Source organism: Centruroides sculpturatus, unplaced genomic scaffold, assembly GCF_000671375.1.
Source record: "Centruroides sculpturatus isolate CEXI.00-Female unplaced genomic scaffold, Cexi_2.0 scaffold124, whole genome shotgun sequence".
NCBI classification, from domain to species: Eukaryota; Metazoa; Arthropoda; class Arachnida; order Scorpiones; family Buthidae; genus Centruroides; species Centruroides sculpturatus.
Genome location: NW_019384390.1, coordinates 372,988 through 386,988, shown reverse-complemented (window position 1 = coordinate 386,988; position 14,001 = coordinate 372,988). Strand labels below are relative to the sequence as shown.

At 31.8% G+C, this 14,001-nt stretch overlaps 1 protein-coding gene and 1 long non-coding RNA gene across 2 annotated transcripts in view; both read left to right on the top strand.

Moving 5' to 3' along the window:
* The first annotated feature begins 307 nt into the window (after nt 1-307).
* The window catches only part of LOC111618216 (collagen alpha-1(XXVI) chain-like), a 28,123-nt gene continuing 14,429 nt past the window's right edge, over nt 308-14,001 (top strand). The window contains exons 1-2 of the mRNA XM_023359697.1: nt 308-665; nt 7,977-8,108. Of these exons, the coding sequence (XP_023215465.1) occupies nt 580-665; nt 7,977-8,108 (218 nt within the window). The 5' untranslated portion in view covers nt 308-579. The remainder of the gene's footprint in view (nt 666-7,976; nt 8,109-14,001) is intronic.
* LOC111618219 lies at nt 10,791-13,159 on the top strand. Its single transcript, XR_002755539.1, has 3 exons — nt 10,791-11,074; nt 12,518-12,649; nt 13,066-13,159. It is a non-coding gene; the product is annotated as an uncharacterized LOC111618219 (long non-coding RNA).

The following is a 14,001-nucleotide window of genomic DNA, read 5'->3' as shown; positions in this document are numbered from 1 at the left end:
TGCGCAGTCTTGGAGCCATCGGTAAAAACTTCGATGCTGGTAGCACAGTCATGAGCCCCAAGACCTCTTCTGAGTATAGGATGCGGGAGGTCTGCAAAAGGTCTACTTATTTCGTAACAGGATGCATCATATACGTTGCCCGAGATGGTAATGATACTTCTAGGTAATGAGATGTCACGTGTTTATGTTAACTCGATTCTGACGCGCACCAATGCAACCGACTACCACTTTATACAAAGTCAAAGACGGCCGTCTACCCCGCGAACATAAAGCCCGCGTAGGGCGAAGACANTGCAGGGCCACGTGACCTTAAGACCAATTAAAACAAAGAATTCTTTGTCACCTACATAATATTATAAAAAAAAAGGACCTTTGCCCTGTTTCCTCTGGAATACAAACAAAAATTAAAACGTCCAAATTTATAGAGAGCAATGTTCCAAAGTTAAAAAGCCAATCTTTCTTTTATTCACCGACAGCGAAACAACTCTTCCTGTTAAGAATGAGCAGACATCACTATTCGGCTGAAGCACACACTCACTACTACTACTCCTGAGACGAATTTGACAATTAATTACTAGAATGGAAGGAATATTTTCTAGGATAGCGATACAATTACTTATTTTATTAGTATTAATTTACAAAAATCTTTCGTCAGAAAGAAATGGGTAAGTTTTTGATAATTTTACTTATAATAAATAAATAAAATAAGACAAAGACATGAGACACTCTTGGCCGTCTACCCCGCGAACATAAAGCCCGCGTAGGGCGAAGACATAAGACACTCTTGCGGGTCGAAGACGGCCGTCTACCCCGCGAACATACAGCCCGCGTAGGGCGAAGACAGAAGACACTCTTGCGGGTCGAAGACGGCCGTCTAACCCGCGAACATAAAGCCCGCGTAGGGCAAAGACATAAGACACTCTTGCGGGTCGAAGATAATTACAATTTGAAGCAACGAGCTTACTGTTTCTTCCACGCTCAAGATGACTGATTTCACTCGATTCTCACGGGCTGCCACTCAGTATTATAGCTGTATTGTCATGATTACCATCGTTGCTGATTCGTACTAATACAAATAGTATTTTATATTCCATATGCAATTTCATACACAGAAATTGACCATACCATGTGATCTCTTTCTAAAAAAAAATTACTGCAGGTACACATATGATGACTAAAAGTAACGTTCTGTTTTATAAAAATACTGTATAACAACAACTAACAAAGTATTTACTACTACTATAGATAATACTAATACTACTACTTATTTTTTTTTTTATAAATGTCCGCATTTATATTGTAGCATTTATAGTGTATTTCAATTATTTTTTTCTTTTTGTAGGCTATATCTCCATCTGCACTTCCTTCTCTATTTCTTGTTTTGGATTTAGCTTCGGTTGCTAAATAGTGCCTTATTAGTGTAACCTTTAGCTTTAAAAATATCATNATTCCGTTTTATATGAATTCCATGTTGTACGAGTCACTTAGATTTTACAAATACATGTGTTGGGCTGTGAACGGCTCACGTATTTGTAAAATCTAAGTGACTCGTACAACATGGAATTCATATAAAACGGAAAAATCAACAGTGTTATAGGGGAGTCGACTTGTATTCACTGTTATTTCCTGAGGCGTGAGAAAAGAACAAATGAAAACTCTTATTATATAGCGCTTTATTTACTGTCCTGGCCATGTTATCAAAAAAGTTTTATATATTTTATTTATTATAATTACTATAATTTATTATAAATATAGTCGGACCTCCAACAACGGTTATCTTTTTCAGAAATGGTTGCAGAATTACCTCCAAACAACGGCCATTTTTTTATGTTGCCATCAGTGGCCGTTGTATAGAGGTTTGACTGTATTACAATACATCTTATTATTATTATTTTATATTTAAATATTGGATAACTGTTATAGTTTAAACAATAAACATATTTATTTTTAATTTGTGAATTATGTAAATTAAGGATTAAATTTATTCAAGAGAGAAACAAAAAATTAGTTTTAAGCAATGTAAAGAGAAGATAGCTTACATTTATATCACTTCCTAGTACATTAGCATACACAATAACGGAAGTACGCTAATTAAATTTGATTCCCATAAAATCCTATTGATTAAATTACACACTGAGGGGGCAAAAGTTAAATTACTTTAGAATTTTTATAATAATACGTTGAAGTTTAATAACTGGAGTAAAATAAAACAGCTGATTATGAAAATTTATTTTAAAAATAAATACAGATGTATCATTTTTCAGGTTATCTAATATTTATATATAAAAAGTTCGACAACATGTCATTTGTGTTTTTTATTTTTGTAGATATTTTTATATCTGAATTATTAATAACCAGAGTTTTTTTTTTTCTTTAAAATGCTTTCAAGACATTACTAAGATCATGACATATTATTGAAGTAGTCTACTAAGTCACTATTAACCCCGTTCTATGCCAAAGATACCTTCCATTCTTGAAATGTCTATAATTATTCTTGAATTTATTTTGTAGACTAATGAATAACAGGAATAAAATACTTTTGGCTCACCAGTGGCGAGTGATTAAACAACTAAACACTGGAATTTTAGAATATCTGGTATATTCTAGATAAATACAGACTATTATCTACAATGTTGAATACCGGTATTTGTTGGGCTGCAATTTTCATATTGTAGCACAACAATACATTCTCACTGTCATCCGTCAGTTTATATGTTCTTTGTTAATCTCGAGAACGGAATTAGATTGAAATCAAGAAAGCTTAGGGTCGAAAGTCATGATTAATTGTATACTAACTTCCGGTGGGTAATGGAAGTCACGCGATTTCAATTTCAATTTTTAAAATTAAAATATGATTCGAAATTGCCAAAGTCCAATGCGTTGTCACAATTCCTTCATTGGACTGCAATCAAAAATCGAAATTACTTATTGTGACGATATCACAATAAGGAATTACGACTTTTAATTATAGTAATCATCAACTCTACTTCTTTCAACATAATAATTTCCTCAGCTGTCTGTTTATTTAGTTAAGTTACATCGTTGGGCGATCTGCCTATGGAGATGCCTTCCGGGAGATCTTTCTGAGAGTAAGTGGCCTCTATTTAGGCGTTACAGACGTGGAGAAGACCCGGAAAACTCCACGTGACAGCCCGTCCTGGTGAGGCGCGAACCCACAACCGAACTTCCAGTGTTCAGGGAACGAAATCGCTTGGCCACTGGTAGACCTCCTCAGCTGTCAGAAAATTGTTTTAGAATGTTAAAAATTTTGGAGGGGATTCTTGCAGTTTTCATAATTAGCGCTGTGCCGATAACCGATGTATCAAGCCGAATCTTATAAAGTAATAAATGTTTGGTAAATTGGGCACTTGCTCCCTTTTTGTCTGTGTTGTTGCCCTTTTCCTAATCCCCAAATTCCATTATCAACAAACAACAGAAAATTTATGACTTCTAGTCTATTCTGCAAATATAAAGTAAACTAATCCGAGGTCACATAATAATAATTCAACAGTATACTGGACACTTATTATATTAGCCCACGTCTCTAAAAACACCGAAATACTAAAAGCTTTAAGCGTGTATAAATCTGAACTCGTTTTTTTTTTGTTTACCTTTGATACAATGGACGCATCTATTTTAAAAGGACATAGCTAAAGTCGAATGTAATATGAGCTAAAAGTCGCACTGAATATAAGCAAATACCTTTGAACAGATAAACCAATCAATAGATTAATGTAGACTAGTGTCAAAAGTGGAAGATACCAACCCCTACGGAGCGATGAAACTACTTGAGTGGCTTCTAGAGATCGACTCTTCCAAGCTTGTTTATCACTTATGATGATCATTGACGATTGCTACGATTATTTATTTACTCTCGAATACGTTATTATATCGTAAAAACACCCATTGAATAATTATAGTATAACAGTGAATTTCAATATTAATTTAGATACAGTAATACCCCATTTTTAACTCTTTCCGCCCTGTGGGCACTAGAAGGTCTCTTTTTAGCAAGCCCATTATGGGTTCGGCCAGGCCCACAATGGGGCGGCCGCGTGGTGAGGGACGGGACCCGACATATCCGGGCGGACCTATCTGGACTCGATACCGGGTCCCCCCGGAGTGGTAGGCTGCTACCTTGACCACTCGGCCATCTGGCCATCAAAAACATAATGTATTAGTTTGTCAGGGAAGGTTGTACAAAGAAAAGTGATTTAACTTTATTAAATGTACTGTATATACGGTCATTTTAATATTTTGTACAGTATATTAAGGTATTTTTGTAAAATCGGAAATGCATTTTGCATGGAATTTTTACTCAAAGTGTTGAAAAGATGTTTAAATAAAATAGTTTTTACAACGCTTGTGCCTGTTTTGTAAAATTGCAATGCAGTTATTAGAAATTTAATTTAAAATGACAATTACAGTTAGGTTGATGTAGAAGATTTCTTAGAACAAACCGAGCATCTAACAATAAGTTCATCAGAAAAATATTTCAGATAAATTTATTTTATTTACGTTGCTTTAAGTTCTGGTCACTCACAATTTTATCATCGCATTCTAAGTCACAGTTTTGCTTTATAACTAGCATTGTTACCGTTCAGCGCACACACAACTATAAAAAAGGACATCATACATTGTGCAAGAAGCTTCAAATGTCATAATTCAACGTCAGATCAGCTCTCCCGCAAGATGGTGCTGGTTGCAATCGGGGCCAACAAGGTCTACAGACCTTGGGGGCAGTGCTGCCGTTTCTAGAGTAATTACCCTTTTCTACGGCAATTTCAACCTCTCAGGGTAATGTTTAGGGTAGTCTTATATTTAGGGTAAATCTAGGGTAAAACTGCCTGTGATCTGATGCTATTATTCATCGCGCCACAAATTTCGCCTGAAAAAGTTTTTGCCTAAAACCGTTCTGTTTTCCCCTTTAATTGGAAGGTTTTAGGATAGGACATCACAAACTAATAAAGCAGATTGGTGCTAAGTACTGTACTGTACATGGTTGTACACTGTATATTACACCCGAATAGGATTTCGCTTTTCTCAACCTTTATACCATTGGCACTCTCCAAATCAGATGTAAATTAATATCTCTGATAAAGTCTAAAAATCCTAAGACATTTTAGCTATTAAAATTTTTCAAAAAACAATGAATTTTCTTATTATTATTTCACAATAATAATACAAGAATCTGCGTCCTAGACTCGTTCGTCTTATTATTATTATTTTTTTATTTGAGCAAGAGCTCGAGAGTTTTCTCAATTTAGGGTTTATTCTAAGCAGTAGTTGTGACGAAAAAGATAGTGATAAAGCTGAAACGGGTAGTAACGAATCTAAATTTCGTTTGTAAGAAAATTAATTACCTAAACTAAATTTTTAAAATTTTAACAAGCGCATGTGTCAGAAAACATTTGAAGTGCACTATTTTACCACTCTTACATAAATTATGCATCTTATTTAACTTTAACATCATCGCAGCAATGAGTCGATTCGTGGATCACTAGTGGCCAAGAGGTCTTCGTACTATGAACACTGGGCGTTCGGTCGTGTGTTCGCGCCTCGCTCGGATGGGTCTGGCCACGTGGAGTTTTCCGTGTTTTCTCCACGTCTATAACTCTTAAATAGGGGCCAGTTTCCCTTAATTAAAGAGACCTCCCGGAAAGCAAATTGTCCAAGTGTTGCATTACCATAACTTAACAAACAAACAATGAGTCGATTTGCTGTCTTCCCGGTTATGGGGTTTATAGTATACATTGTAAAATTATGGGGATAATTAATTGGATGTTTTATATATATATATATATATATAGTTCTTTTTCGGGTAGTGATGAATTTTGCGTAGAATATACCCTGGGATAATCCAGGGTAAAATGAAGGTGCCGTCAGGGTAGTTCCACCAGAAGAAAAAGGCAGCATTGCTTGGGGCCAAGTTTTGGTCAACATAAGATGAAGTTGCATGGAACAATGGACTAAAATTATTTTAAAAAAAAGAAATATTCATTAGTTTCATTTATACTTGTAGAATAGGCTAGAAGCCATGAGTTTTGTATTCTTTGTTAATAATGGAATTTGGGGATCTATTGGAGACTAGGAAAAAGCAATGCAGACGAAAAGGGGAATGGCACATGTCCTAGTACAGTTGACCCCCCTATAAGATCATTGACTTTTCCGTTTTATCTGAATTACATGTTGTACGAGTCACTTAGATTTTACAAATATGTGAACCGTTCACAGCCCAGCACACGTATTTGTAAAATCTAAGTGACTCATACAACATGGAATTCATATAAAAAGGAATAATCATCAGTGTTATAGGGGGGTCGACTGTAATTTTTGCTGTTTTAAATTTAATTTTTTCTGAATGTAAGTCTTGAAACCGATATTCTAAAGAAACTTATGAAGAGTAGGGATCTAGTTTATCGAATCAAGGCAGCCACGAGGTGCATGCAGAAAAATTTGGAAACCACCGAAGTAGATAATCCAAGTGAATAGGAGCCATAAAGAAAGCCAACTGTGGACATTCAGTGAACAAGGTTGGCAGTGCAGAATGTTTATATGCTCTATCATAATTTTGTTCAGATTAAAAGAGATGCTGGAAAATCAGTGGTAAACCCTTACCAGCAATTGTTAATCATGTACAGTATTTAAAATATATGGATATCATATAAAACTATTTATTTCATGGTGAAATTTAACATTTGATTAGTGATAACTGAAGATATTGGCACACAAAAGATTGACATGATCATAACTCCAAGAAGTTATAGAAGACAAGATTGGAACTGTCAATCAGTTGAAGAATTATTGGGCTGAGAATCTAGTGTGTGAGCTCTCAATTTTTGAATATTGAATTGAGAGTTCACATAGTGAGTTTGAGATGGGAATAACAGACAAACCAGTGAATTTTGAATAAGAATAATTTAATGAACAATCAATGGTTGAATGTTGGATAGATAATTGACTGCTCATTATAGGAATTCATAGCCATTTGATACTTCTTAAGTTTGTTTGTTGTATTCCCTTCTAAAATTTCTGACCATCACCAAGTGTTCTTTAATTTATTTTATTTAGAATATAAACATTTATAGATTAAAAAGTTTAAATTTAATTTTTGAATTTATTTACTTGTAAATGTTAACACAGTTTATTATTTAGAGTATATAATTTTTATAACTTATACTTCTAAATAATATTATAAATACTGATAAAATTAAGTATAAAAGATACTCTGAAAGTTTTGAACCCTTAAGTATTTTCAAAACTTAATTTATTTGTCAAGTATGTGGTTATATATTTTTAAATATTACCGATTACAATATTAACAATTAATACTTTGTAAACCCTCTATGTTTAACTAAACAATCACTAATCCTGGAAGAAACCTGGATTAAATGACTGACCACCAGAAATAGCAGCCATTCATTCTATAATCCATTTATTAGTTGTGCTTGAGTTTTTGGATATAGATGGCAAAAAACACTGTCTTAAAACTGTGCCCAAAGATGGGCTTTGGATAAAGTTCTATTAGACTTTCATTAGTAAAAAGAATGAGCTATGCAGCATTGTTTCTTCCAGAGTATCCTCATCATACTCCTCCCTTTTAAATCTCTTGAGAGCTTGACAGCAATCTTTGACTGTAAATTGGTGACAATTTATTAGTTTGCATACAGTTCAAATTATAGTATGTCAAATGAAACTTTATACTCCTGAAATGATAAAAGGTGTAAAACTTTCATGGTACTTTATTTAAACACATTTGTAATAAAATTTCTATAAAAGAAATGTCATAGATAAAAACAAATAGTACTCATGTTACATGCTTTTAAAATAATAACTCATTTATGAAATATTAAATATTAGTTAATACTGATATTTTTTAATGTTATGTGATACACTAATGTATAATGATTATAAGATTAAAAGTTAATACATTATTATATAGTATTACTGTATTTTAATTTGTTTATATGATATAGAAACTGGTGTTCCTATCAAGTTTCTAAAACAGTAACATGCAAAGAACCCAATGGAACAGAAACATTTATTGGTCGCCATTGGCAAAGATGTTGGTATTGGCCTTATCCAGAAACGTGCGGAGGTACATATAGGTAAGTGAAATTTAACAGAAATTGTTTCATTCTTTATTTATATAAGTACAGCATGGTCTGGTGTTAGGTACGGGTTGTATGTCAGTAGTTACCGCATAAAATTTCACACAAATTTTTGCTTCATACCAAATAGTCCCAGATGATTGCCTAGATAAATGTGCAAAATTAAAAGTTAACAGAAAATGTTGAAATGTGTTTAAAACATTTATTTACTGTAATAATAACATTTTAATCCAATGTTTTTGCATATATAGAGAAATTTTATTACACCATATTGAGTACAGTCAAAAAGAAAGTAACTGACATCATGTGCCATTTTAGAAATTTTAGCAATTGGGATAAAGTCATATTAAACTATATACATCAGTAAAAATAAAATCAAAATTTCGTCAATGTTGTTTTGTTTTTCATTATAGTAACAAGAGAAATTAAAATATATTACAATGCACAAGTTCCCAAAAGATTCAAATTTAAAAAGAGAGATGAGGAATATCATTAAGAATAGAAGGAAAAATAACAGGAATAATGGTGTGTTTGAAGAATTTTTGCAAAGATTTTTATTCTGGTATATATAACTGGTATTTATTATATTTTCTTGTTAGCTCACAATATACACTAGTGGTTATTAACATTTCAGAGGCCACAGAACACCACTCATATACTTTTTATTACATGGAGCATAATCAAAAATTTATAAGCAATTTCATGTTTATTATTCTCAGGAAACAATGAAGCAATAAACTAATAAACTTTAATGTATTTTATAAAATAAAACATGGAATTGTTTATGAACAAAATCAGAACTTCTAATTCTATGTCACAACTTGGTGCATTTATCGACACTTGGCAAATAATTTCATCATCCACTTTTAATTCATACAGATATGTGTTTCGGGCTCTCACCCCTCTTCAGTCTTACATTGATAGATTGTGACTTGTGTATACAGTATCAGTCAGGCACCTTCCGTACTTCCCACTCCCCTCCCCTCCCCTCTTCTCCCAACTTGACAGCCTCCCCCGCATGCCTCATAACTTCTAACGTGTCACTTCTCCGAGTGCTCCAGCACTCGGAGAAGTGACACGTTAGAAGTTAAANATTATAAAAAATAAAACTAAATTAATACTAAATAAATTAAACCTAAAAATTAATTAATATAAACTAAAAATGGCCTTTACACCAAAATTGAAACCAAAACTAAAACTATCATTAAAAATAAACTCAAACAAAAATTAAAATAATGTTTTTAAAAAGCATTTAAAAGTTGTTTTGAAATTTTAAAATTGTAAATCAAATTAATTTTTAAATTTATGTTATTTGTGTGTGACGGAACATTTTGCTTTTAATTACATATGCAATTACAGTCGACCCCCTATAACACTATGAATTCCATGTTGTACGAGTCACTTAGATTTTACAAATACGTGAACCGTTCACAGCCCAGCACACGTATTTGTAAAATCTAAGTGACTCATACAACATGGAATTCATATAAAAAGGAATAATCATCAGTGTTATAGGGGGGTCGACTGTAATTTTTGCTGTTTTAAATTTAATTTTTTCTGAATGTAAGTCTTGAAACCGATATTCTAAAGAAACTTATGAAGAGTAGGGATCTAGTTTATCGAATCAAGGCAGCCACGAGGTGCATGCAGAAAAATTTGGAAACCACCGAAGTAGATAATCCAAGTGAATAGGAGCCATAAAGAAAGCCAACTGTGGACATTCAGTGAACAAGGTTGGCAGTGCAGAATGTTTATATGCTCTATCATAATTTTGTTCAGATTAAAAGAGATGCTGGAAAATCAGTGGTAAACCCTTACCAGCAATTGTTAATCATGTACAGTATTTAAAATATATGGATATCATATAAAACTATTTATTTCATGGTGAAATTTAACATTTGATTAGTGATAACTGAAGATATTGGCACACAAAAGATTGACATGATCATAACTCCAAGAAGTTATAGAAGACAAGATTGGAACTGTCAATCAGTTGAAGAATTATTGGGCTGAGAATCTAGTGTGTGAGCTCTCAATTTTTGAATATTGAATTGAGAGTTCACATAGTGAGTTTGAGATGGGAATAACAGACAAACCAGTGAATTTTGAATAAGAATAATTTAATGAACAATCAATGGTTGAATGTTGGATAGATAATTGACTGCTCATTATAGGAATTCATAGCCATTTGATACTTCTTAAGTTTGTTTGTTGTATTCCCTTCTAAAATTTCTGACCATCACCAAGTGTTCTTTAATTTATTTTATTTAGAATAATTATGCTGTTTCTAATTCNCATAAATAAATAAAAATTATTAAAAATAATTATAAAAACTAAAACTAAATTAATACTAAATAAATTAAACCTAAAAATTAATTAATATAAACTAAAAATGGCCTTTACACCAAAATTGAAACCAAAACTAAAACTATCATTAAAAATAAACTCAAACAAAAATTAAAATAATGTTTTTAAAAAGCATTTAAAAGTTGTTTTGAAATTTTAAAATTGTAAATCAAATTAATTTTTAAATTTATGTTATTTGTGTGTGACGGAACATTTTGCTTTTAATTAGATATGCAATTACAGTCGACCCCCTATAACACTATGAATTCCATGTTGTACGAGTCACTTAGATTTTACAAATATGTGAACCGTTCACAGCCCAGCACACGTATTTGTAAAATCTAAGTGACTCATACAACATGGAATTCATATAAAAAGGAATAATCATCAGTGTTATAGGGGGGTCGACTGTAATTTTTGCTGTTTTAAATTTAATTTTTTCTGAATGTAAGTCTTGAAACCGATATTCTAAAGAAACTTATGAAGAGTAGGGATCTAGTTTATCGAATCAAGGCAGCCACGAGGTGCATGCAGAAAAATTTGGAAACCACCGAAGTAGATAATCCAAGTGAATAGGAGCCATAAAGAAAGCCAACTGTGGACATTCAGTGAACAAGGTTGGCAGTGCAGAATGTTTATATGCTCTATCATAATTTTGTTCAGATTAAAAGAGATGCTGGAAAATCAGTGGTAAACCCTTACCAGCAATTGTTAATCATGTACAGTATTTAAAATATATGGATATCATATAAAACTATTTATTTCATGGTGAAATTTAACATTTGATTAGTGATAACTGAAGATATTGGCACACAAAAGATTGACATGATCATAACTCCAAGAAGTTATAGAAGACAAGATTGGAACTGTCAATCAGTTGAAGAATTATTGGGCTGAGAATCTAGTGTGTGAGCTCTCAATTTTTGAATATTGAATTGAGAGTTCACATAGTGAGTTTGAGATGGGAATAACAGACAAACCAGTGAATTTTGAATAAGAATAATTTAATGAACAATCAATGGTTGAATGTTGGATAGATAATTGACTGCTCATTATAGGAATTCATAGCCATTTGATACTTCTTAAGTTTGTTTGTTGTATTCCCTTCTAAAATTTCTGACCATCACCAAGTGTTCTTTAATTTATTTTATTTAGAATATAAACATTTATAGATTAAAAAGTTTAAATTTAATTTTTGAATTTATTTACTTGTAAATGTTAACACAGTTTATTATTTAGAGTATATAATTTTTATAACTTATACTTCTAAATAATATTATAAATACTGATAAAATTAAGTATAAAAGATACTCTGAAAGTTTTGAACCCTTAAGTATTTTCAAAACTTAATTTATTTGTCAAGTATGTGGTTATATATTTTTAAATATTACCGATTACAATATTAACAATTAATACTTTGTAAACCCTCTATGTTTAACTAAACAATCACTAATCCTGGAAGAAATCTGGATTAAATGACTGACCACCAGAAATAGTAGCCATTCATTCTATAATCCATTTATTAGTTGTGCTTGAGTTTTTGGATATAGATGGCAAAAAACACTGTCTTAAAACTGTGCCCAAAGATGGGCTTTGGATAAAGTTCTATTAGACTTTCATTAGTAAAAAGAATGAGCTATGCAGCATTGTTTCTTCCAGAGTATCCTCATCATACTCCTCCCTTTTAAATCTCTTGAGAGCTTGACAGCAATCTTTGACTGTAAATTGGTGACAATTTATTAGTTTGCATACAGTTCAAATTATAGTATGTCAAATGAAACTTTATACTCCTGAAATGATAAAAGGTGTAAAACTTTCATGGTACTTTATTTAAACACATTTGTAATAAAATTTCTATAAAAGAAATGTCATAGATAAAAACAAATAGTACTCATGTTACATGCTTTTAAAATAATAACTCATTTATGAAATATTAAATATTAGTTAATACTGATATTTTTTAATGTTATGTGATACACTAATGTATAATGATTATAAGATTAAAAGTTAATACATTATTATATAGTATTACTGTATTTTAATTTGTTTATATGATATAGAAACTGGTGTTCCTATCAAGTTTCTAAAACAGTAACATGCAAAGAACCCAATGGAACAGAAACATTTATTGGTCGCCATTGGCAAAGATGTTGGTATTGGCCTTATCCAGAAACGTGCGGAGGTACATATAGGTAAGTGAAATTTAACAGAAATTGTTTCATTCTTTATTTATATAAGTACAGCATGGTCTGGTGTTAGGTACGGGTTGTATGTCAGTAGTTACCGCATAAAATTCCACACAAATTTTTGCTTCATACCAAATAGTCCCAGATGATTGCCTAGATAAATGTGCAAAATTAAAAGTTAACAGAAAATGTTAAAATGTGTTTAAAACATTTATTTACTGTAATAATAACATTTTAATCCAATGTTTTTGCATATATAGAGAAATTTTATTACACCATATTGAGTACAGTCAAAAAGAAAGTAACTGACATCATGTGCCATTTTATAAATTTTAGCAATTGGGATAAAGTCATATTAAACTATATGTATCAGTAAAAACAAAATCAAAATTTTGTCAATGTTGTTTAGTTTTTCATTATAGTAACAAGAGAAATTAAAATATATTACAATGCACAAGTTCCCAAAAGATTCAAATTTAAAAAGAGAGATGAGGAATATCATTAAGAATAGAAGGAAAAATAACAACAGGAATAATGGTGTGTTTGAAGAATTTTTGCAAAGATTTTTATTCTAGTATATATAACTGGTATTTATTATATTTTCTTGTTAGCTCACAATATACACTAGTGGTTATTAACATTTCAGAGGCCACAGAACACCACCCATATACTTTTTATTACATGGAGCATAATCAAAAATTTATAAGCAATTTCATGTTTATTATTCTCAGGAAACAATGAAGCAATAAACTAATAAACTTTAATGTATTTTATAAAATAAAACATGGAATTGTTTATGAACAAAATCAGAACTTCTAATTCTATGTCACAACTTGGTGCATTTATCGACATTTGGCAAATAATTTCATCATCCACTTTTAATTCATACAGATATGTATTTCGGGCTCTCGCCCCTCTTCAGTCTTACATTGATAGATTGTGACTTGTGTATACAGTATCAGTCAGGCACCTTCAGTACTTCCCACTCCCCTCCCCTCCCCTCCCCTCTTCTCCCAACTTGACGGCCTCCCCCGCATGCCTCGTAACTTGTAATGTGTCACTTCTCTGAGTGCTCCAGCACTCGGAGACGTGACACGTTACAAGTTAAATAAAATCAGAACTCTTGTATCTAAATTGTAATTGTATATCTATTTGTACACATTTTAGTATGGTATTTTGTTATTGTAAAGAATTATATAATTTATAAAAAAATTGATTACTTTAGTAAAGTTCAGTTTAATTGCTACACCTTATCCAGAACCAATTTCCACTAACAATGGCTTTATTTACTTACCCTGCTTAATGTTACTAGTTAGTTATTATCATTATGGTATATATAAGCATTGGCAATAATTTGG